The following is a 23027-nucleotide window of genomic DNA, read 5'->3' as shown; positions in this document are numbered from 1 at the left end:
AGAGATAGATTAATCGAGTCTGAACCAGTTGCGTAGTTGGGGTCCACGCGCTCACAGCCATGACAGCAGGAGTACTTTGGCAAATGCTGTATTTTGACGTCGAATAGGCAACACGGCCTGCTAATTTGGTTTAAATAGGACAGATGAAATCCTGAATTATGTTTAAAACAGCTGCCTCTGCGTTCGCGCGACATGTGCGTAAACTTCCCGGATCTGGGTCGTCCATGTTTTCAGCATTGGTTAAGAAGTCACCGGGGGTCGTGGCTTTGCCAGGAAAGCTGGATAGTAGGTCACAACACCGGGGGGAGCTCCCAAAGACGCCAAACGCCAGGTTCGTGTCCCTGTCCTCGAAAACAGACGCGGACTCGGTCGATCCAGCTCCAGGCCCACCTGACCGGGAGAGCTTTGGTTCCTTGTCTTCCGAGTGGTCCTCCAGGACTTCGTATAAGAAAAGCAGCCCGAGTGTTAGGGATGCTGTTGCCATGGACGACGAGGAGGATGTACATCAACATTTGAGGAGGCCAGGAAGGAGAAATACTACTTACTGGTACTTCTTGCAGTGCAAAAAACGGATAAAAGAAAACAAAGTAAGTGCAACTGTGCTGGTTTTGACTGGTTTGATGTTTCATTTTTAAGGACTCAGACCCCCGCAGCAGAGTCTGGCGTGCTCTTTGGGCTCTGAATGTGGATTTTTAGGATTTAGCGCAGGGGTCGGGAACCTATGGCTCGCGAGCCATATATGGCTCTTTTGATGGTCATATGTGGCTCGCAGACAAATCTTTAATTATAGTTTTTTTTTTTCATTAGACCAGTCCTCGGGCGCGATGCGATGCCAGAGGCGCGCAGTGGTAGCAGTGCTTAGAGAGAGAAATCTGCGCCAGCGCTATCAGTTACTATTATCTATTATTTCACAGAGTTTGTACCAGCTGGAAACTTGTGAATTGACGTGCCTAAAACTGCGCGCTCCCGTCTCTGAGAAAGAGCGCGCAGATGCGGGGACGGGATGTTAGAGGAAGAAAGCAGAGGGTGGGGGTGGGGGTGGGGGGACAGCAGGTGAATCGCGCAGGGATTATAAAAACGTAAAACCCGCTGCCCGTCACCCACTGCAGCGTGTGAGTGTGTGTTTGACTCCAGGTCTGCATGTGAGCAGTCTGTCTCACATCTACAGAACATTCAGACCTACGATCACGTTTAAAGTCTCAACGCCTGCATGAAGCAGAAACTCACCACGGATCAACCAGACTAGACCATCAGCAGAACTACCACGAGAAATACTCATCATTTATTAGCAACAGAATAACAATGTTATTAAAAAGAATCCACAGACTTATTGTACTTTAAAAATGTTGAAATTAAATCAAATGCACACATTCACTTGTATATTTAGTTTTAAACAAATTGTCGCGGACTTAGTTGGGTGGCTGTTGGGCCGCGTTAAAAGTTCTGGGGTTCATTGAACGCGTCAAGCAGAGATCTGATTGGCTCTCAGTTCTGTCGCTCAGCCTGTTGTTAGGTAGTTTGGACCAATGGGGTTCAGCTATGGGCCGAATAAGGGAAAGGGGAGGGCTGCAGCGGTAGCAGGGGAATATAAAGTTGGGAGAAGCGCACTCGTCTCGGCGGGAGAGATTCAGGAGTTGCTGAATTAATTGTTTGGCGTTTGTTGCGGTCTGCAGTAACCAGAATAAAGAACTTTAAAAGAGGTTAAGTCTCCGTGCCTTAGTGTGGGAAAGGGACACTACATTATTGTATGGCTCTTTCGAAATTACATTTCAAAATATGTGGCATTTATGGCTCTCTTGGCCAAAAAGGTTCCCGACCCCTGATTTAGCGTCTAGCGTTTGAACTTTAAACATTGTTTTTGTCTTTTTAATAGCTGCAGGAGGCCCTGGATTTGTTCAGTAGAAACATGCTGAAGGAGGAGAGGCTGCAGCCAGAGGAGTACAACTACTCTGTCCTGATTGGAGGCTGCGGTCGAGCTGGACAACTCAAGAGGGCCTTCAAACTCTACAATGATGTAAGGATGCTCATGCAGAAGTAATTCCCAAATCTCTACTTAACACTCCTCCCAGTGCCAATGATGCAAATGGAAAATTGGAACTCGAACCGTCAAGCAAAAAATATTCTGCAAGTTTGATTTAAATAACGGACAAGACCCTCATAAATAAATTATTTTCTTAAGGCAGGAAAGACCCGCTTGCACCCAAAATGAAAGAACATCCACTTCAATCATCTTTTGATCTACTGTGAACGTGTTCCCAGTGGTCTTTTAATCAAAATAAAAAACTGTGTTATTTTCTAGGACAGTTCTTAAGGAGCAGACGTTCATTAAACACACAGAACCTCGATTTGAATAAAGAAACACCCAGAAACACAGTTTTATTCTTAATAACACAAGACAGTGTTAAAAACACCAAAAACACAATTTTCCTTGGAGTCGGTCTTTTAAAACATCTCAAATTTATTCTGTAGTTTTTTTACATAAAAGATTCAAGTTTCAATCTGAAACAGAAAGATTATAACACCTCATTATGCTTATAAACACATAAAGCTTTGAATATTCCTACTTTTTCTGTAACTGATGTTCTCTACTTCATAGATCATGTTAACTCAAAGGTTGTAGACTCAACCACGTCATTATTTTGTGCAAATACTTTATTCATATATGGAAGTGGAAAAGTCCTTTGTCCTTTGTTGACAACATTTTTGATTTACTTTTCTGATTATTTCAAGTCTCTTAAACGTAGAACACAGTAGTAATTTATTGAAGTGTTATTTGAGGTTGTCTCCCTCTGTCAGTTTCTAAGTTTTATTTTACTTTTATCACTTTGCTATTTTTGTTAATGTATGTTCTCTTAAACATGAGTCACCAAATGAATTTTAAAAAGGGTGTTAATGTAGAAATGTTAGTTTGAGCCCATCAGTAACCTAAATGAATTTACAACACTTGTACATGAGTTGAATGTTGTTTATCTCGTTCCTTTTTTTTATAGCGTTTTCAGACTTTCCTTACAGAAATGTGTGAACATGTTTCTTCCAGATGAAGAAGAGAGGTCTGATTGCGTCCGACGCCACCTACACGGCATTGTTCAATGCCTGCGCCGAGGCGCCCTCAAAGCCAGCCGGCCTCCATCAAGCGCTGAAACTGGAACAGGAGCTGCGGCGCAAAAACTACCCGCTTAGCACCATCACGTACCACGCTCTTCTGAAAACCCACGCCATCACAAACCACCTGCAGGCCTGCATTCACACTCTCAGGGTTCGCCACCTTCATCCCGGCGTGATTCAACAATGGGGAGAAAAGTCTTCTTTTGTAACTGTGTAATGTGCTCGTAGGAGATGCTCCAAAATGGACACACAGTGACTTCAGAGACGTTTCACTACCTACTGATGGGCTGCTTGAAGGACAAAGAAACTGGGTTCAGACTGGCGTTACAGGTAAAAAGAGAGAGAGAAAAAAGAGAGAGAGAAAAAAGTCAATGCCAAAAGCTTTCAGTGGTGACGTAGAAGCTACTACGGCAAACCACAAGCTTCCTGCTCAGTCTGAAGCATCCACTTGCAGACAAATAGATCCGTGTACGTCTTTGTTTTCCTCGTCTGAGCTGCTATCTGATTCAAAACTGTACGGCTGGATAGCTCAAATGCTGCTTGCCGTTTTTGTTGCACCGATAATGTTAGTCTGGGGTTGTGAGGTGCTGTAAGCTAGCAGGAGCGCACGTAAACAGATGCCTCTCAGTTATGGGTGACGGGAAGGGGGAATGGGGTTGCTCCACACCAACAGTCCCACCCATAACTCAAAGGTGCCGCTCTGCAGAAACGGTGTCCTATAAAACGTAACAGGTTTTTTTCATTTGGGCCAAAAACATCTTAATCATAATCAGATAGCAGTGGGAACACTTTTAAAATAGATGAAAAGATGATTGGAGCTGGTCTTTGACATGTCATCAGAAAGACCCACGGGTCCAGATCTACGTTTTCTACACAAACAGGAAGCTGTGTCAAGAGAAAGGAACCCAAAATTGAGTTTTCAGCCACAAATAGACATTTAATCCCACTTAAAAGTGACGCATCCCTATGTTTCGCTGTCAGTTTTGTTTTGGAATATTTAGCTGTTATCATTTTTCTTTCCACATCTGTCAGTTTAATGGTGGCGTATTTAGTAGTTTTTGTTGTATTTTCTTTGAATAATTTAATCTGGATTATTTCTTTTATCCAGTTTGCATTTTCTTTTGCAAGCTTCTCTCGTTGTTGTAGCATTTTAAAAGAATGTCATAAATAAAGTTTTGCCTCTCACTCTCACAGTGTGGTGTGTAGCAAAAATGTAATCATCTTAAACCGCCAGGGTTGTAACTTTTTTTGTCTGTTGCAGGTGTGGCGCCAGATGCTACAGTCGGGAATTCTTCCAGACTCAAAGAACTACAATCTGCTCTTAAGAACCGCCAGGGATTGTGGGATTGGAGATTCTGCCTTGGCCAGCAGCATTCTTCTGAAGACTGAGTGTGGAGGCCAGAAGGAAAGGGGCGATGTCTGGAGCACAAGTTGCAAGGGTGTTGTAGATGTGGACCATCTGGAGAGGCAGCTGTTTCCTGAGCCACATCCTGGTGGTCAGCAGGACAGGAGGCAGAGTCAGGATGACCATCCAACCAGTCTGATATCGGTCAGACAAACAGAAAACCTCTCACTACCGGCTGACGTGGTCGCTGACTCTGAAGCACCCAACCTGCTGGAGCTTTTTGAGGGGAAAAGAGCGGCCGTTGTCTCACTTGGCTCCGTGGACGGAGCGTCTGACAGGCTGGATCTCATTGGTGGAGCCAAAGGCTTCCTGGAGAAGATGGCAGCCAGCAGACTCAGTCCAGATCTGAAAACTCTGACTTTGCTTGCGGACTTGATGGAACCAGGTGACCAGTCTTTGCGGGTGTTGCTGAAGGTCGCCAAAGAGCATCGGGTAAAGCTCGACGTCGCCTTTTTTAACTCTGTGATCCGCTCATCGGCCAAAGCTGGTAACCTGGAGGAGGCAAAGGTATACAACACACTTTGAAAAAGATTGATACACTTATCAGCTATATTTTACGTTAATAGCATCATCAATTGTCAAAATTGATGGCATCACAGTATTTAATGACTCAAACACAGCTATCTTACAAATCACAAATACTTGATTATTACATTCCTCAAACAAGGAGACGACCGTTTGTTGTCTGTCGTTCCTTCATTAGTGAATATCTTATATATATATATATTTTTTTCCTTTATTTTCTTTTTTCCCCAAATTCAGTAAATAACTTTTTATATAGTCTAGACATAACATGTCTGAACAAAGTTTAAACACAAGGCGGAGCTTTCAGTTATAAACAAGTGGTAGTTTTTTAACTAAGAGAAAACATGTTTGGTGTCTGAGAAAAACATAAAAACCTGCACAAAAGAAAAAAAATGAATGGATGAATTCAAAAAATCAATTGAAGTAGATATTGATCTAACTATTTTATTTTTTTCGTGAGCCCTATTTAGAATGGATTTCATTTAAACACATCTGTGTTGTTTTCAGCCGGTCAGGTATTTAACTCGTTCATAACCGACCAGCTCGTAGTGTGTTTGCCTTTTTTTTTGTTAAGACACGTGCAGCTGTGGGTTCGTGGCAGTCGGTGGTCCTCGGGTGTCTTCACTGCTCCTTTTTTTACGGGACTGCTTCACTGCCGCTTTTAGATTTAATTCAAGCAGCACAAAAATCCCAAAGATTCGGATCCTTTTGTGTTTTCTAAAGAACTACATACAAAAGAGGAAGCGGCACAGATATGCGTGTTTGAAATTTTATTTATGTTGTGTCGTATGGACCAACTGTTTACATGGAAGGACGCCTGATGTAAACTTCCAATAAACCATCAGATGTACAGATTGGCTAATCAAACCAAATACTTTGTATTTACTAATAGAATTCAAAGTAAAGAAAACGTATAGACATATATATATATATATATATGTACATACATTAAATATGTGAAATTGAGAGTTAATGAAGTGAGGAAGTTGTTTAATTTAAAATTATGTAGGCTTTCCTAGGTCCTTACAGGATATTTATATATATTATTCATTATATATTGTATATTTTCTATTGTGCTCGTCTTTCCAGGGTGTTCTGCGTGTGATGCGACAGCGTAACGTCAGTGTTAACGTGCAGACATTTGGCTGTCTGGCATTGGGCTGTGATCGGCAGGAGGACGGCCTTCAGCTGCTGCAGGACATGAAGGTGATGGAGGACACATCCTTGCTGTAAAAAAACACCTGAGCCTCTGAAAGTTAGAAATGCAGCTCTTCTTCTGGACCTGTTAGGTCACACACTTGACCGTCGGTCTGTTTAGCAGGGGAAAGTGTTGCAGCTCTGCACATTCGGTACTTCCTGTATCCATTACTGCTCTACAAAAGTTTACTTCCTCACTTCTTCTAGTTGTGAGTCAAAGTTTCAGTGTTGAATGTCGCTGAATCTCGACATAAAGGACTAGTGTGACTCCTACCTCCACGACTGGGTTATGTTAGATTAACTCAGACGGGGTTTTGCCTTTTGGCGCTCACTAGTGTTCGTTTGCTTGGATTATAGGATTAATTAGGACAACCGTAAAAATCTCGTGTAAAACAAGCAAACAGAATGAAAATGATTCCAGTTCATCTGAAGGTGATGGTACGGATTAAAACACTGTTTTTATGCTAGAAAAAAGAAAAAAAAACTGCTCCAATAATTCATAGAAGCCTTAACCCTTTAACTCTTGTTTAGATGTTGCCGGCAACACCTAAGCAATACACACTCATTGACATACCATGACTCTTGGATTGTTGAGACAATCAATGTGAATCTGACACGCAGCAAAGTGGCTTTTTATTCAGCTCTGCGCCAATATACAATATATTACTAATGTAAAGTCTTAAGCCGCTTTCCTCTGTGACAGAATCAGCTGATTTACTACGTGAGGCCGCTTTTCTCCACTTCAGAATCCACTGGGATTACGTTGATTGTGTAAACAGTTGAAGAATTACGGTACTCGAGCTAAAGGCTCAGAAACGCACGTTCAAGTCTTTGTAAACGCACATATATGTGTGTTCAAGACTCTCTTTTAAGTGGATTTTCATACAAAATGCACAGTGGTTGAGCGCACGTCAAAAGTTAAACCAGTTGAACTTTGACATGTCAGGGATTCTGCTTCAGTAGTGACGCCGAGTGACTGTAGTGAGGAGTAGCGTCCTTTTCAAAACACAGAAGTGCCAACTGATGAAAACGCGATCATGAAGAAAATAAATCATTGGGGTTTATTCCCAGCTAGAATTATATGGTACATGGCGTACACTTATATAGCGCTTTTCTACCTTCCCTGAAGGCCCAAAGTGTTTTACAGTCCCTTTCACCCCTTCACACACACATTCACACACTAATGCCGGCTCCGCTTCCACCAGAGGCAAGGTGGGGTTCAGTCTTGCCCAGGACACTTCGACATTTGGACGGACAAGGCCATCTACCGATCAGAGGTCGACCGTCCTACGCTGCACCACAGCCTAAATGACACCAATGTTATGTTATGACTCTGTACTATCTACTCCTCCCACCCCCTTTATCTCCCCCATCTCTAACATCCCACTCTCTCTCTCTAAGTAAAGCTTAGCCTTAAACACAAAAGGGGTTTATACAAATATACACTTTGTCTGAAGATCCATAAACCCCCATTGTAACAGTAAAATCTGTCAAACATGAGACCTTCAGCTCTGATCAGCTTTCTCTATCTTTGAACAGGACAAGTTTTTTAAAAAAAAAGGGGGATTACTGAAAAAACATAAAGAAAGGTCGCAAACTAATATTCTAACCGGAAGTATGGAAAAGTCAGCAGATTTCTTGAAATCCAGACACTAAATGGTGATTGTGAACCTGGGTTTATGAGTCCTCCTCACATGTTTGTTGGCTGCAGCTTGCAGGCCTGAGACCCAACGTCCACGTGTTCTCTGCTCTGATTGGTCGTGCGACTCGCAGACTGGATTACATCTACCTCCAAACACTTCTGAAGACCATGAAGGAAAGCAGTGTGTTCCCTAATAAGGTCATCATCAGACAGCTGGAGTTTGCTGCTCAGTATCCTCCCAACTACAACCAGGTCAGAATGCATGCAGGAGAAGTTTAAGAAAATAAAAAGCTTTTGTTTTAAAGCTTCACATTTGTTTTGTTTTTTGGTTAATTTTGACTCTCGTGTTAAAAATAGGTTATTTTTTTCCATTTCTGAAAGATTTAAATGTATTTGTGGAGCTTCTCTCTTATTGGTCTTCCTTTCATTTGATTCCAGTACAAATCCAGAAACAACTACCTGGTCCAAATTGATGGTTTCCGCGGTTACTACCAGCAGTGGCTAAGGGATTGTCCGGCTCAGGATGACGAAGAGTACCAGAAGATGCAAACTGAGGTGGAGGATTCAGCTCTAAACACAGATGGACTCGAGGAACGTGAAAGCAGCCGGCAGCGGGGTTAATTCTCACCACACAGACGAGAAGAACAAGACTGTATCAACCGTGTAACAACACTGTAAAATTCTATCCTCTGATGGCCGTTCACATAAAGGCTCATTAACCTTTTCATTAAAAAAAACATTTATGTTGCACATTTTTATTGCAAATTGTGTTTTTCTTCCAATTTTACTCAATATGCAGATTATTGAAATATTAGACCCTATATTTTTATGGAAGTCAGTTCATCAAAAAAAATGTACCCGCTAGACACAGACCTTAGCAGGGTTTGACATCTGCTGGACAGACGCTACACCGCTTCAGCATCCCTGCAGAGTGACTGCAACCAGAGAAAAAGAGCAGAAAACTGTGTTCTAGCCAGAGGGGCCCATCATGTCTCCTGCATCGAGTGTGTTGGGGTGTCTGTCGCTGTGTGAAGGGGTGGGGGATTCTATTTATACCTGCACTGCTGTACTTTTGTCGGAACATCTCTGCAAATGTCACTGACAGCCGGCCCACACAGCTGCTGGAGGTTTCTCCTCTGAGGAAAAGACGGGAGGCAGAGATGAAAATGTTGAGATTCTCTTTGGGGGTGACGGGGATCGACAGAATCAGGAGTGAATCCCTCAGAGGAGCAGATCAGGTTAGATGTTTGGGAGATAAAAGCAAGGAAGCAGATTGAGATTATTTGGACACTGAGAGGAGGAACAGTGATGATGTTACTAAAAGGAAGCTGAGATTGGAGAAACCAGGAAAAGGCCTAGAGGAAGAACAAAGAGGAGACTCATGGATGTAGTCTCCTCTTTGTCTGCGGGGGAAGCAGATAGGATAACAAGGAAGCGGCGACCCCCCTAAGTAGCCTCCTACTTTTGAGGTCCCTGAGATGAAAAACGACATTGTCTTAAAGTCTCCCTCTAAACATATTTTGATCAATTGTAAATTTGTCTTTAATTATGATTTTGCCATTATTAGCCAAAATATTTTTTTAAACTGTTGTTTTCTAGGACATAGTTTCTGCAGAGCAACTTTAGTTCCTTAGAAAATCACCTCTAAGTGATAGACCAGACGACTTGCGTGGAGCAACCCCGCCCCCCTTCCCCTCGCCGTTAAAGGGCAGAACAGGGAGCTTGTTACAAATCTCTTTTTCAAACAGCATTTTTTTAAATCAGTTCCTGTTTCCCAACAATGTGAATCAATAAATGGATTAAATAAACTTAAAAAAATAAAAGTAATTTTCTTTATAGCTGTTCTCCATTATTACAAAAATGCCACAAGAACATAATAAAAACACCATTTTCATCAGTGTGTCTGTAAGCGACATTTTTCTTATCAATAAAATCAAAACAGATAAATATAAAAACAGTGTGGGGGGCATTCCAGCCGTTTACAGACTGATGTTTGAGTGTGCAGCTCAGAGATGGTAGACTAGTACTATTACATTAAAAAAAAAAATCCAGTCTTTGTATTATTGACTCACATTAAATTCCCTCCAAACATTGAATGAGTAATTCCTTTGCTTCCTGATAAATATGATCAATGACTGTTGTTGTTCTTTGAATCTATCTACATCATGTAGTTACTGGTAAACTACTTCAGCCAAACCATAGCAGATTAAGGGTTTCTTTATTTATAAATAAATAAAATTAAACGGTATTTATGTGTAGCTTATGTTCTTTTCCATTTTTTAGGTTAAAATGATGTTTTTGGGGAGGTAATCAAAATGACCTTCACCACATGCTATGCATTAAAAATAGCAGCACTCTGTTGATTTATTTTCCTCACTGATCTATATTGAGCCCAAAAAGAAAACACTTTTTTTTGCAGAATATTTCCATAATTGTTGCCAATAATTATTATTCTGTTGTAAATACTGCTTTATAGTGCTTTTAAATTGCGCCACATTTGTAAGGAACACGTACATGTGGTCAGTTCTGGTATTTGGGTTGCCAGATCTTCTCTGGAAACACCAAACAGCTTTCTTTGTCTCTGCCACTGACTGTTGTTCAGATTTTTTAGTCTCTATATATTGCTGGCGATCAGCTGACTGTGAAAAATAATCAATGATTAGTAAGTATGGGTTACCGTAACTGAAAACATGAATGAATGTTTTCTGAAGATAATCATTACTAGGCACTGGATTTTTTAACTTGAAAAAAATCTATCGGATCAGAACCGGATTACAAAAACTATGCAAAACTATAAAATGAATTAACACAGTAGGGGTGGGATTATAAAGCTTACTTCTTCCCAATCCTTTTCAAGCAATAAATCAAGCTCTACTTGACTTTAGTAAATGATTACTGTATTTATTTAAGCAAATGTGATTTAAGTGACTTTTTTGTTTGTTTTATGTTCTGTTTTGATTTTTTAATCTATGCATTCCACCATTTCAGTAATGAGTTTCATAAATCTGTGAACATTCTTTATTGCTTTGACTACAATGCTTGAAATAAATAAAACAAATCAAATCAAATCAACATTCTCTGTTCAGCACAGAAGTCAGACTAACTACTGTTATGGAGTACAAGTGTGGAAAAGAGACAATACAGAGAATGCTAATGCTGATCGCTGCAGCAATAACATAACACATTTTGGTGGGGGCATGTATGATGGTGAGAGAAGGCATCTTCTGCCACCAGTGGTGGTCGCATATCTCTGCTAACATCTATGAAACATACGTCACCCACTCAGGACAGGATTTTTAGACCATGGCAACCATTAGACAACTCAAGGGCATAGTTGAAGAGTGTCCGCCCCGAGACTGGTCCATCATTGGTTCAAATTCTTGGAGGTGGGGCAAATGCAGAGCTTAAATTCCCCACACCCAGGTGTGTGACAACTATTGGCTTTAAAGTCCCACTCCAATCAACCCTGCTCCCCCTTCTCGTCACCCATAACTAAGGTATCTGTCTGCTATCAGCTCTCCCACTGGCTTACAGCTCCTCACACAAAGTCGTCCATGGATCTGTTTGTCTGCAGGTGGATTCATCAGAATGGACTGTTGGTTGTAGTTTGTACGTGACAAATACAGTGATCCCTTGCTATATCACGGTTTACTTTTGACGGTTTCGCTACTTCACGGATTTGCATCGTGCATTGTGTTCTGCATTCTGATTGGCTAAAAAAGTCACTCCGCTTCTTCTCTACCTGTGTGTCAATGATATTGCAGTTTAATATGTGCATGTACGTAAATCAGCTTTCCAAATTACGTACGAGCAAATCATCTTGCAATTTAGAGTTTCTCTAAAACCCATAGAAAAAGAGCGACAACAACTGTCAATCACTGTTCTTCTCCTGAACAAACACAGCTGCACCGCGGGCTTGAGAAGGAGAAAACACTGCAGCTTCTCAGACTGAAGAGCATTGAAATATACCTGAGCCACTATTTGTCCGTTTGTACTTTGTATTTTTTTCATGATCATTTTAAATTTTCTCCCGTTTAATCCAATTCTTCGGGTCACGGTGGGCGGGGCTAATCTCCGCGATTTGAAGCCTTCTGTTCACATTGATGATTAAAATTATTATTTGACAGTACAGTACAGAAGTTCTTCTTCTTTCTCTTTCGGCTTTTCCCATCAGTGGTCGCCACAGCGAATCATCCTTTTCCACCTCACTCTATCATGAACATCTTCTACCCTAACATTAGCCAACTTCATGTCCTCTGTTAAGACATCCATGTATCTCCTCTTTGGCCGTCCTCTTGCCCTCCTGCCAGGCAGCTCCATCTCCAACATCCTTCTACCAATATATCCACTATCCCTCCTCTGAACATGTCCAAACCATCTCAGTCTGGCTTCTCTGACTTTGTCGCTAACACAGGCAACATGAGCCGTCCCTCTGATGTACTCGTTCCTTATCCTGTCTAACCTGGTCACTCCTAAGGAGAACCTCAACATCTTCATCTCCGCTACCTCCATCTCAGCCTCTTGTCTCTGTCTCACTGCTACCGTCTCTAACCCATAGAGCAGAGCTGGTCTCACCACTGTCTTGTACACCTTTCCTTTGAGTCTTGCTGACACTCTTCTGTCACACAACACTCCTGACACTTTCCTCCACCCGCTCCAACCTGCCTGCACTCGCCTCTTCACCTCTTTTCCACACTCTCCATCACACTGAACTGTTGACCCCAAGTACTTAAACTCCTGCACCTTCTTCACCTCAGTCCCCTGTAACCTAACGCTTCTACCTTGATCCCTCTCGTTCAGACACATGTATTCTGTCTTACTACGAGTGACCTTCATGCCTCTTCTTTCCAGAGCAAACCTCCACCTCTCTAGCTGTTCCTCCACCTGCTCTCTACTCTCACTGCAGATTACAATGTCATCCGCAAACATCAGTGTCCAGGGAGATTCCTGTCTTAGTACAGAAGTTATTTGTTGAAAAAAAAAACGTTTTTAAAGTACTTTGATTTGTGAAACAAATGTTTGAGCCTGTAAAATGGTTTGTTCTTTCTTTTCAATGTATAACAGAGTATTTAATTGTATATTAATTTGGGAGCCGGTTTAGCTCGTGCTGGTTTGCGGCGCCTTCCGTCCGTGAAACCCAGGTTCAAATCCGGGCTGCTCCCTGTTCCCCTCTCTACCTCTGTGCCGGTCCCAAGCCCGGTTGCTTTGAGAGGGTTGCGTCAGGAAGGGCATCCGGCGTAAAACATTGCCAAGTTTACCATGCGACTCGTTCGCTGTGGCGACCCCTGATGGGAAAAGCCGAAAGAGAAACAACAACAATTGTATATTAATTGTAAAAAAAAAAGAGGTTTCTACTTCACTGATTTTGCCTATCACGGGTTCTTTTTGGAACGTAACCCCCCCGATAAACAAGGGTTTACTGTACAGGCTTTTTTAAACTGCATTTTTTTATCTGCTCCTGATCCACAACAATTTCAATGAAGAAATATGCAGAAATGCAGTTTTAGGCTGAATTTTCTTTAAATATGTCATCCATCGTGTAGAAATCTACAAGAACATGTACCAAATGCACCGAAAACATGATTTTACATCAGAATAGAGCTTTAACTTTATCAGAGTACCTCCTAAATTTGGAAATGGAGAGGTCACCAATCCTATTAAACACTGGTGGGATCAGGCTGGGCACAGTGACCAAACAAGAATGGCTCACACATAAATTTGCATTTTTCTTTCTTATAAATGTGGCACCAAAAAAAGGAGGAAAGATATATGTGATGATTTGCCAATAATTTACAACCACTAATAATTCATTAGTACCACTAACTGCATATGGAGGGTCGGGAGGAGAAAGTGACCGGAGCGCCGGGGTCAAAGTCCTCCTTGACCGGGCCCCGCCCTCACCTGAAGCTCCGCTCGCGCGTCGCGCCTCACCCCCCAGAGGGCGGGGAGCGGGACCCCGCGCGGGCATATGTCTGTCACATGGACCGTTAGGAGAGCAGACGCTCGTGTCTGCCGGTCCAAAAAGCCTCCATGACTGTTCAAGGCTGCGTACGCAGACACTTGGAATTATTCTTTTTAAAAAGAGGAACAGCACTCCTAGGACAAAGGTTGAGGAACCGTGTGACTGTCACCCGCAGGAACCCGCACGCTTCATGTTGGGTTGTGAAGAGGAAGCAGGCGGATTTCTCCAGCTCTACCGACAGGAATAAGTGCGCAGCAGGCTTTTAAGCCCCCCTCCCGCTTGTTTGTGGTGGTGTCGCCCCGCTCGAACCGCTGACTCACCGGCAGCTGAGGCGGCTCATGGCGGTGTTGGATCGCGGCAGGTCCGGCGGCGCGTTCGAATAGACCGAGGATCCACCGGGACACCATGATCGGTTCTCCGGACCTGCTGGCTTTCACCAGCGAGGAGGTGTTCGAGGATGGCGGAGAGGAGCAGGGTCTCCCCGAGGAGCTGTCCGTCCCCCCTCTACCCCCGCGTGACCCCTGGAGCACGAAAGCGCAGTTTCACCGAGACTTCATCCTGGTGGCGGAATTCTCCGAGCAGGTGCGCCGCGCGCGTCTCTAGCTTTGGAAAAATAAGAGTTGGTCAGATTTCAAAATAAGAGGCAAAAGCAAAGTTAAAGACCTTTCAAAACAAAAGAAGAGTTAGTGGTTTGGTTAAAAAATAACTCTCTGAAATAATACATTTTTTGGAGAAGCTACTTGCAAATTGTGATTTATTTTTTTAAGGAGGAACATGTCAGATTCAGATTTTTCATGAAATTCTACTTTAAGGGCTCAGCTGTCCTGATGTCTAGAACAGGGGTCTGCAACGTTACACACTTAAAAGAACCATCGGGTTAATTTCTCACCCACCACAACCCAGTATGAACAAGTCTTACTTCACCCTTTAGAAAAATTTTCTGACTTGTATTGTTTTAATGTTGCCATGGTGGTAAATATAAATGCACTGATTTTTTGCATAAATAAAACCAACATAAAGAGTAAATAGCTGTTTTTCAAAATATGCAATAGTTTATAACTTTAGAAAATAAAAGTCGTCTTGTGTTGGATCAGATAATCTCAATGCAGTAGTAGTGTTATGCCAACAGTGGTTTAAAAAACCAAACAAACGTTTGTGGTGCATCTTAGCCAGAACTTTATAAATCTAATAAACTCAAATGAAATCTGAACCAAATAAGTGACCATTACTGTATTTTTTGAACCACAAAAGATATTTCAAATTCTTGAATTTGTTCAAAAATAGAAAATCTGGTTTATATTCTGGTGCGCCTTTACTCTGGTTGTGCTTACTGAGGACCAATTGATTTTCTGTGGCACAAGGCGCACAAAAAGCTGTAAAAATGTTTTGGTTTGTGATACGTACTGTCCTTCAACTGTTAATTATAATGTATTTAATACAGTTTGAGGCGGTTTACTTTGGGGTTTTTTTAATAATACAATTAAAAACATGTTTCTTTAACCAGAGATCCACACTGGAGGGGTAAAAGAGCCTCAGGTTGCAGACCCCTGGTCTGGATGTTCCTTAGTGGTGCTCTGAGGCATTCAGTTCATGCCTGCTCACAAATGCTTTATTAGCAAGAATTAAAAAAAAGAAAATTCACCTGCGAAGTACAAATAAAAGAAAATATCTGATACAATGTTAAGTGTACATGAAAAGTAGGTGTGGGTTTCACAGTGAACATGGCTACAATGTTCAAATCTATTGTCAGGTGGGTCCAAAGCCTGTGCTCACCATACCAGACGATCAGCGCGTCATCGGTTCATTTGACCTCAACCTCTTCTCGGTTCGCATCATGTCGGTGGACTACCAGGCGTTGGGCCCAGGCCTCACCCCTCCTACCTCACCTGGTCCCCGCTTGAACTTCAGCGAGGACTCCAAGGTGATCCTGGGGGACTCAGCAGAGGACGCTTATGTTTACGTTCACCATGTGACCCTGTATGACCTGGAGGCCCGAGGCATGGTGCGACCTTTCTGCATGGCCTACGTGTGCTCGGACCAGACCAAGCTGATGGAGAACTTCTGTGAGCTGTCAGCGGGCTTCTCTCAGGCGTCTGAGAGCCTCAAGACGGGAAACAGACAAGCGTTTTCATCAGAGCTGCAGAGAAAGCTGCAGGAGCTCGAGTGAGGTTCTTTTCTTCCATTCAGATCTTTCTACAACACGTTCAATTAGAAACTAAACAGTATATTGTGTGTGTTTTTTCAAACTGTAACAGATAAAAACACTTTTTTTGCTGCTTTTTTTGATCCAGGTACAGGCGGATGAGCCTGCTCCAGGATGGAAACCATCAGGGGGCAACAGACAGCTCCACAGAAGGTGGAAGGAAAAGCGATGAGCTTGAAGGTGTAGAAAGGTCCATCCTAATTCACAGAGATCTCCTTCGCCAGGTTATGTCCTACCCCAACAGGAAGCTCAGGGAGCCAGACTTCCTGCCTTACGATCCTGCAGATAGCCTCACAGATCCCACTACCCCTCCTCCATCCGAGCCCTGCCCCTGTCCTGCGCCCACCTCCACATCGTCAGAGCGCTCGCTGAAGCTGCTGCAGGAGCTCTGCAATGACTACTTCCTGTCCCTGATGAAGGAGCAGCTGGCAGATATAGAGCGCCGTCTGCGCGGTGACAGGAGCGTCCTGAGAACCACCAGCATCGCACAGTCGCTGTCAAAGAGGCTGAGGCTCACAAACTTCCTGTTTGAAAACTGGAGTCCGGAAGATGCTGATGAAGACGAAGGAAAAGGTACGGATGCTGCGACTCGTGGAGCCGCGGAGGGAAAGAGCAGTCCTGAAGACATTCAACCTGAACCCAACCGCATGGAGTTCTTCTTCTCCTGCGTGGGGGAGCTGCCAATCAAACTAGAGGTGGGAGAAGCAGGGAGGGTGACCCCTGACCCCTCTGCTGCAACAGAGATGACCGGAAGTGTGAGCAGCGGCGACAGCATAGAAGTGCTCGGGACGGAAAAGTCTTATCAGTCTCAGCCGGGCGTGGTCGGCTCTGACAGGAGAGGTAACTGCAGATGCTGGAAATTCATCAGTTCTTGCAAAAGGAGATAAAATAAATAAACACGGAAGTTGTGCAAAATGATCTAGGAGAGTTAACAAAGTAAAAACCAAGTTTTCTTTGGAAAACATCAAACTTTAACCTGTGCTCTATGCCAATTTAAAACAATGTTCCCATTTTTTTTTTTATGATTATGAAGTATTTAACAAAAAATCCCACGACTTGAATGTCTTAAAAATGTTTTATCTGAAGGTTCTGTTTCCAAAATCCCCTTTACATAGGCGTGGCCATTGGTGATGAGCAGATTAGCCCCGCCCTCAATCCCCCCTTTCTGCAAGCTGCATCTTGCATGACAGAAGAGCTTGACATGGGGGGGGGGGCAAACAGCACGGACTCACAGTCTCTATTCTTAAAAGTTTCTCTTTAGTTATAAGGAAACAGTGAAAAGTGACGTCTTTTTGGATCCAAATCAGCACTTTTTGAACAATGTGTGAAATGACAAAACAAACGTGTGAACCAGAACCTGCTGTTTAGGAAAATGACACACCAGAAAGAACTTTGATAAGGCCATGAAAAATGCTTTGAATTACATTTTAATTTAGGCTAAATTGCAGCAGCAAGCAGGACTGGCTGTGGCTCAGAACTGATTTGATTTTTGGGGGAGGGGGGGGGTCAGGGAGCTTGCACATTCCCTCCTGGGCTGTTGTGACATCACAAAAGCTCATTAATTCAAACCAAGCGTCTTTGCGACAGTTTGATTGACAGTGATTTAAAAGGAGAAACACAGAAATGAAATGAAAACATGAAATGATTTCTTATTACATTTGTTCTCTTCCATAAGAAAAAAGCCACATATACATGATAAAAAACTCATAAAACATGATTTTCATCAGAGGGGGGGACTTTAAAGTCGTTGGGTGGTTTGCAACATTGATCCATGATCTTTAAGAAAATTACCTAGTATTTTGATTCATAATCAGTTTATTAATAATTACTTTGAGGATTTATTGTATTTAAAATGAGTTGAAAAAGCCTCTTGAACAAGAGATGAAAAGTCTTTAAGCACAAAAGATAGAAGAAGTCCAGTTGGTAGCTTTTTTGAATAAATCTACTACGTTGATATTTAAGATTTCATAAAGAAGATGGAAAATTGAAGGAAACATGTGGAGCAACTAAGTGTCTGCTCTGCTCCACAGAGGTGCAGCTGGGCAGGGTGGACGTCTGTCTTCGACATGCAGCAGTGGACGCAGGCGTCAGGCGTGTGCCGTCCTGCGCCAAACGCGCCAACAGCGAGGACAGCATCGAAGTGCTGAGCACCACAGAGTCCATAATTCCCGAAGACCTCACCGCCATCACAGAGGAGGAAGCTGAGGCTTTTCCTCTCACCAATGGCTTTGGAAACGAGGACTCCTCACAGACGGGGAAGACGCCTGCTGCTTCAGAGCCTGGTGACCCGGTGGAGGAGCCTTTGGGAGACGCCAGGAAGGAGGAGTCTGATGCTGCGAGGAGCAACGAAAGCCACCAAGATCCCGTTCCAGAGAGGACGTTCAAACTACTGCAAGGTGGTGAAACCATTTCTGCTTAAATAACCATCCATCCAATTTCCAAAGCCGCTAAATCGGTTTTTGGGGTTACAGGGTTGCTGGAGCCTCTCCAAGCCATTTTTGGGCGAAGGCGGGGTGGCATAGAAAAAAACGAGTGAAAACTATTAATATTTATAAACAAAATGCCAATAATAATAAATATGTTAAAGTAAAGATCCTGAAGATCATCTGCTGCAACTTTAAAATAACTGTTGCAAAGTGCTATACTTTATTTTCTGTTTAAATATTTTACCATAAAATCCATACTTTTTAATAAGCAAAATCTATAACTATTCTTCTCACAAGCCCCAACTTTCATTCTTCAAATTAAAGTATAATCTTTTTTGAAAGCCCTTTACCCTGTAAATATTTGAATCCTAAATTACAAAAATCAAATCAAATTCTATTCATGGGAACATTTTTCATTCCAGATTTGGCATCTCAAAGCGCTCTGCATAAAATGAACTTTATGAAACATGTCATGCATATTAAAACAAGCACATTCATAAACACATTTTCACAAAAATGACCCTGCACCTCCGTTTCACCAGCATGACCCTCAATCCCCACATTAAAACTGAAACGTGGAACTAGAAAACTATAACAGGAACAGAAACATCTGGCATGGCTCTACTTTGAGGAAACTGTTTTATGGTGCCAGGCCCAACATCAGGGGGCATCGCCACAGCGCTCACCAAAACCAGCACAGCAGAGTGTCCACTCCACAGCTGTGGGGCCTTAGTGTGGACCCCAGCTGACCCAGGTAGAGCTGGCAAAGCCCCTTCTGTGCTATGTCCCCACGAAAAAGCACAGGAGTTTAGAAAAATGAATAAGTATAATTTAATATATTGAAAAACATAAATATATAAAAACAATATAAAAAATAAAACTGTATATAAACAGCTGTAAAAATGAAAATGGTAGAAATAGCATATAATAGGAGTCATATAAAATCATTTAGTCAAATCCTCTCAGAGTGATATTAAAAGGTGGATCTTGAACCTCTGCTTAAAAACCTCTCTGGTCTCTGGGGCCCTGAGGCCCTCTGGCAGGCGGGGACCGTCATGGTGGAGCGAGGCCTCAAGGCCAGAGCTGGAGGAAGACTATGGCGATAAGAAGGCCATTAAAACAATAATTACGTTAAAATCAATTTCTAAACACACACAGGGAGCCAATGCAGAGATTTTAAAGCTGGTGTGGCCTCTGCATGGTATATCAAGAGTGAGGCTCTCATCAGGAGAGAGAACAGAATGCTCATCTGTCAGACTGTGTATTAGGGGAGTAAGAAAAATGTAAAAAGATGTGATGTTTAGCAAGAAAGTCTGTATTTGAAGCCAAGACTAATAAATCTCATGTAAGCGCGCGGGGGGGGGGGGGGGGGGGGGGGGGGGGGGGGTAATCCTTAAAGCAGACATAAGGGTCAGAAAGCCTTTCAAACATTCATCTGGCTGAGAGCTCAGTAATCCATCATGATGGACTCGCATTGTTGCCAGTTTTTCAATGTGAGGTTGATCTTCCTGTTGTTTAGGCCCTAAAAAAAGTCTTTAGTTTTGTTTGTTGATGAACTTTTCTGCAGAAGAGAAGCCGTTTCACTTTTGTGTCAGTAATTAAACGCCCCCCCCCCCCCCCCCCCCCCCACTTCCCCCGACAGCCGAGGCAGCAGTGAAGACCGTGCCGCCTTGGTCTGAGGTCCGCCAAAGAAGGAGGCTGGTGCCTGACCTCCATGTAATCTTTGCCCCGTCTGTTGCCCCAGCAGACATCGACCGTAAACGCCCACCGTCCCCCCCTATGAGGCTGCTGAGCGTGGACGAGGCATCAGACTGCACCAGCTTTACCAGCTCCTGCGAGCCGCCCTCCCCCACCCAAAGCAACCCCAGGAACCTTCAGGCGGATAAGAGGAGGAGGAGAAAAGCTGGACTGAGAGCTCTCAGGTTCATCAAGCAGCACTCGTTTTCCCAGCATGCCGTGTTTTGTCTGCTAAGCGGTCGGCCGCTGCTCGTCATTGGAGGAGACGAGGGTTTGGTGAGGAAACTCGTGGACGCACTGAGCCTCTTCCTGCCATCCCCGGGCCACGATGGAGGCGCAGTGATGCCGTGTTTGACCACGCCCCTTCAGCTCACAAACCTGCTTACCTGGAGACTGATAGGAATTCACAGGTGAGATGTGGGAATGAAAATTGTGTTTTTGATGTTTCTAACGTGTTTTGTGGTGTTTTTCTGATGATGGGGGACACATATAAAGTCATTTAAGTTTCAAGTTGCAATTCTAAAAAATTAATAAAAATGATATTTAAAACAACTTTGACATAAAATACCTTTGTTAAAAATCCAATTTTCAGCCAGAAGAGTAACTTTCCACATGTGGGTTCCCAGAATACTCAGATAAAGCAAAAGGTAAAAGAGGTAGCGCCTTCTAGTGGTGAAGATGTAGATTGCAGCTAACTGCCACTGGATTTAGGAGTTTGTAAAAAATAAAAAAAAGTCCTAAATGAGTGTTTAAAACAACAACGTGTAAGTCAGGAGGGGTTTGCATCTTTTCCAGTTATAGATGATCTATTAGAGAGTCATTTTAACCAATGGTAGCATGTACTTTATAGATGATTTTGTAGCTTTACCTGTAGATGTATTCATATATGGAAAACCATCCAGGAATATTCAGACAAGTTTACTTTCAGATTGAAAGAAACTGCAGGATTTTGGCAACATTTTCCTCTTAATTGATAATATTTAGGATTTCACTGGACTGTCAGATCAACAGAATCTTACATCAGTCACCCTAAATTTGCACTGCTGATTTACTCAAACATGCTTTTAGCTGCTAAGCCTTAGCTGTTTGGTCTAATTTAAATTATTCTACCAGGACAAACTTTGTATTTTCTGCATTGTCTGGTCAGCAAAATCAACAAAAAAAGACGTATTTTTTTATTTCTGCAGAGACAGAAGCCCAGTTGAAGGGCAGTTTTCAGACATACATTACATTTAAATCTAGTCGGTTTAGTCAGCATTCCAGCTTTGGGTATTGCCTCTGCTAACAGTGACAATTTATAAATATTGGTTATTACTTTGGGACATTTTTGTAATAATGCTTGTCTGTGTCATAGCTCGGCTACAGCGCTAAAGTGTGAAAGGAACTTAAATGACTGAAATCTTTAAATTCATTTTCATGATATTACATCTTCCTCACCAGATCCTCGTCCAGCTCCTCCTCTGCTGTTCTACAGTCTCTGAATCAGTACAGGCGGTATTTGGCTCTGCTGGACCTGGACAGGAGAACGCTGCAGTGTCCGTCCTACACCGGCTCGCTCCTCGCCCCTTTAGCCGACCCTCACACAGGTATCAGCAGAGGCATCACCTACCTGCTGCACTTGGAGAGCTGCCTGTCCGCATTGGCTAACAAAGCCCTCCTGCACACTTTTGGAATGGCGCCGCCTCATCCAAACGTGGGGGCAGGACTGAGAGGGACAGAGGAGGATGAGCTGCAGGCAGGGTTCTGCAGAAGCCAGGGCGACCTGAGAGTGATGAACTTCCTGTCTGAGCTCATCAAACAGCAGCACGCAGGCCGAGGACCGCCAGTCTTCAGGTTTACCTACAGCTCAGTGCAGGTCCACAGAAACACAACCAATGAGTGAAGAAACAGAAAAGCTCTGTCTGTCTTCTGCAGTTTGAACGTGCTGTAAGCATGTACTGATAATCAAAGTCATGCACTTCACATTTTTTAACACAAGAGCCTTACTGGAGATTTTTTTAAGTTAACAGAATTGTATAGATGTATTTTAAAATGTATTGGATTACTTTATTTCAAAATAACGAAGCAGAAGCCAAAAAGCTTTCTGACCAGCACTGTGGATGTTTCAGGCCTGGTGGGTCGCACATTCTGATGTTGATGCTGCTTGGAAGCAAGTGGAGTAAAATCCGAATGTTTTCAGTCAGAGAATAATCCACCTCAGGGACTACAATCTCATTTTTATTGCCTCCGCAATTGTCTTACTTTAAAGTCTCTTGCACTCTCTGGGTGAATTGTTCCTTTTGTAGCAGGGGATATTAAAAAGTTCAAACCTTGTGAAAAGGTTGTCAGATACAGGGGAAATATGAAATACTTTCTAATCTTTCAGAAGAATTAATCAAAAAGTCATTTTTTTAAACTGGCAGCTTTTAAATTACTATGAAACTAAAGAATAATTAAGGATTAAAAACCTGTTATTGTGCACAACGGACAAAGGTTTAAAGACCAACTCCAATCATCTTTTGATTTAGTGTGAAAGTGTTCCCAGAAGTCTTTTAATTGTGATTATGCTGTTTTTAGGCAAAATTTTAAAAACCTTGTCATTTTCTGACAAGAGGAGCAGGAGTTTATTAGAAATTCACCTCTGAGTTGAGTATATTTTCTCCGTCACAAATACGCTCTTTTTCAAACTTAATTGTATCGTCTCCTCCTGATTCATGATTTGAAGAAAGAAATGCTCAGAAATTCAATTTTAAGCTTGATTTTCTTTATGTCCTTCATCAGAAAACTGCCACAATATGATAAAAACAATTTTCATCAGAGTGGATCTTTAATGATGTTCATGATGC

The 23027-nt window shown here is 42.6% G+C and overlaps 2 protein-coding genes and 1 long non-coding RNA gene across 4 annotated transcripts; 2 read left to right on the top strand and 1 right to left on the bottom strand.

Annotated features, from left to right (window-relative positions):
• Nucleotides 1–39: 39 nt before the first annotated feature.
• Nucleotides 40–8626, top strand: LOC101165376 (pentatricopeptide repeat-containing protein 1, mitochondrial). Its single transcript, XM_023958478.1, has 8 exons — nt 40–587; nt 1874–2014; nt 3038–3256; nt 3334–3435; nt 4367–5017; nt 6125–6241; nt 7944–8126; nt 8313–8626. Exons 1-8 carry the CDS (start codon nt 159–161, stop codon nt 8493–8495), a joined length of 2025 nt encoding a protein of 674 aa, XP_023814246.1. The 5' UTR covers nt 40–158; the 3' UTR covers nt 8496–8626.
• LOC105354424 lies at nt 4895–14269 on the bottom strand. The gene is made up of 4 exons (XR_909047.2): nt 14157–14269; nt 8931–9010; nt 8748–8809; nt 4895–5002 (listed from the first exon to the last, which is right to left on the bottom strand). It is a non-coding gene; the product is annotated as an uncharacterized LOC105354424 (long non-coding RNA).
• LOC101165127 (guanine nucleotide exchange protein SMCR8-like) lies at nt 13873–22896 on the top strand. 2 transcript variants are annotated; one of them, XM_023958469.1, is made up of 6 exons: nt 13873–14418; nt 15587–15999; nt 16128–16879; nt 18070–18435; nt 20213–20612; nt 21643–22896. In XM_023958469.1, the coding sequence occupies exons 1-6, from the start codon at nt 14242–14244 to the stop codon at nt 22082–22084; spliced, it is 2550 nt and encodes an 849-aa protein (XP_023814237.1). In that variant the 5' UTR covers nt 13873–14241; the 3' UTR covers nt 22085–22896. The 2 variants fall into 2 exon arrangements, with proteins under 2 accessions (XP_023814237.1, XP_011475725.2); XM_011477423.3 differs by having other exon boundaries at nt 20108–20612.
• The last annotated feature ends 131 nt before the right edge of the window (nt 22897–23027 follow it).

This window comes from Oryzias latipes, chromosome 1 (assembly GCF_002234675.1).
Source record: "Oryzias latipes chromosome 1, ASM223467v1".
NCBI lineage: Eukaryota > Metazoa > Chordata > Actinopteri > Beloniformes > Adrianichthyidae > Oryzias > Oryzias latipes.
The sequence above is the reverse complement of the archived record's forward strand: the minus strand, read 5'-3'. Positions and strand labels throughout refer to the sequence as shown.

Coding starts and splice junctions, on each gene's coding strand:
- LOC101165127 (XM_011477423.3), top strand. CDS start 14,242: ATGATCGGTTCTCCGGACCTGCTGGCTTTCACCAGCGAGGAGGTGTTC. Junction 16,880..18,069: donor GGTCGGCTCTGACAGGAGAG/GTAACTGCAGAT, acceptor TCTGCTCCACAG/AGGTGCAGCTGGGCAGGGTG. Junction 20,613..21,642: donor AGACTGATAGGAATTCACAG/GTGAGATGTGGG, acceptor CTTCCTCACCAG/ATCCTCGTCCAGCTCCTCCT.
- LOC101165376 (XM_023958478.1), top strand. CDS start 159: ATGTTTAAAACAGCTGCCTCTGCGTTCGCGCGACATGTGCGTAAACTT. Junction 588..1,873: donor AACGGATAAAAGAAAACAAA/GTAAGTGCAACT, acceptor TCTTTTTAATAG/CTGCAGGAGGCCCTGGATTT. Junction 3,436..4,366: donor GGTTCAGACTGGCGTTACAG/GTAAAAAGAGAG, acceptor TGTCTGTTGCAG/GTGTGGCGCCAGATGCTACA.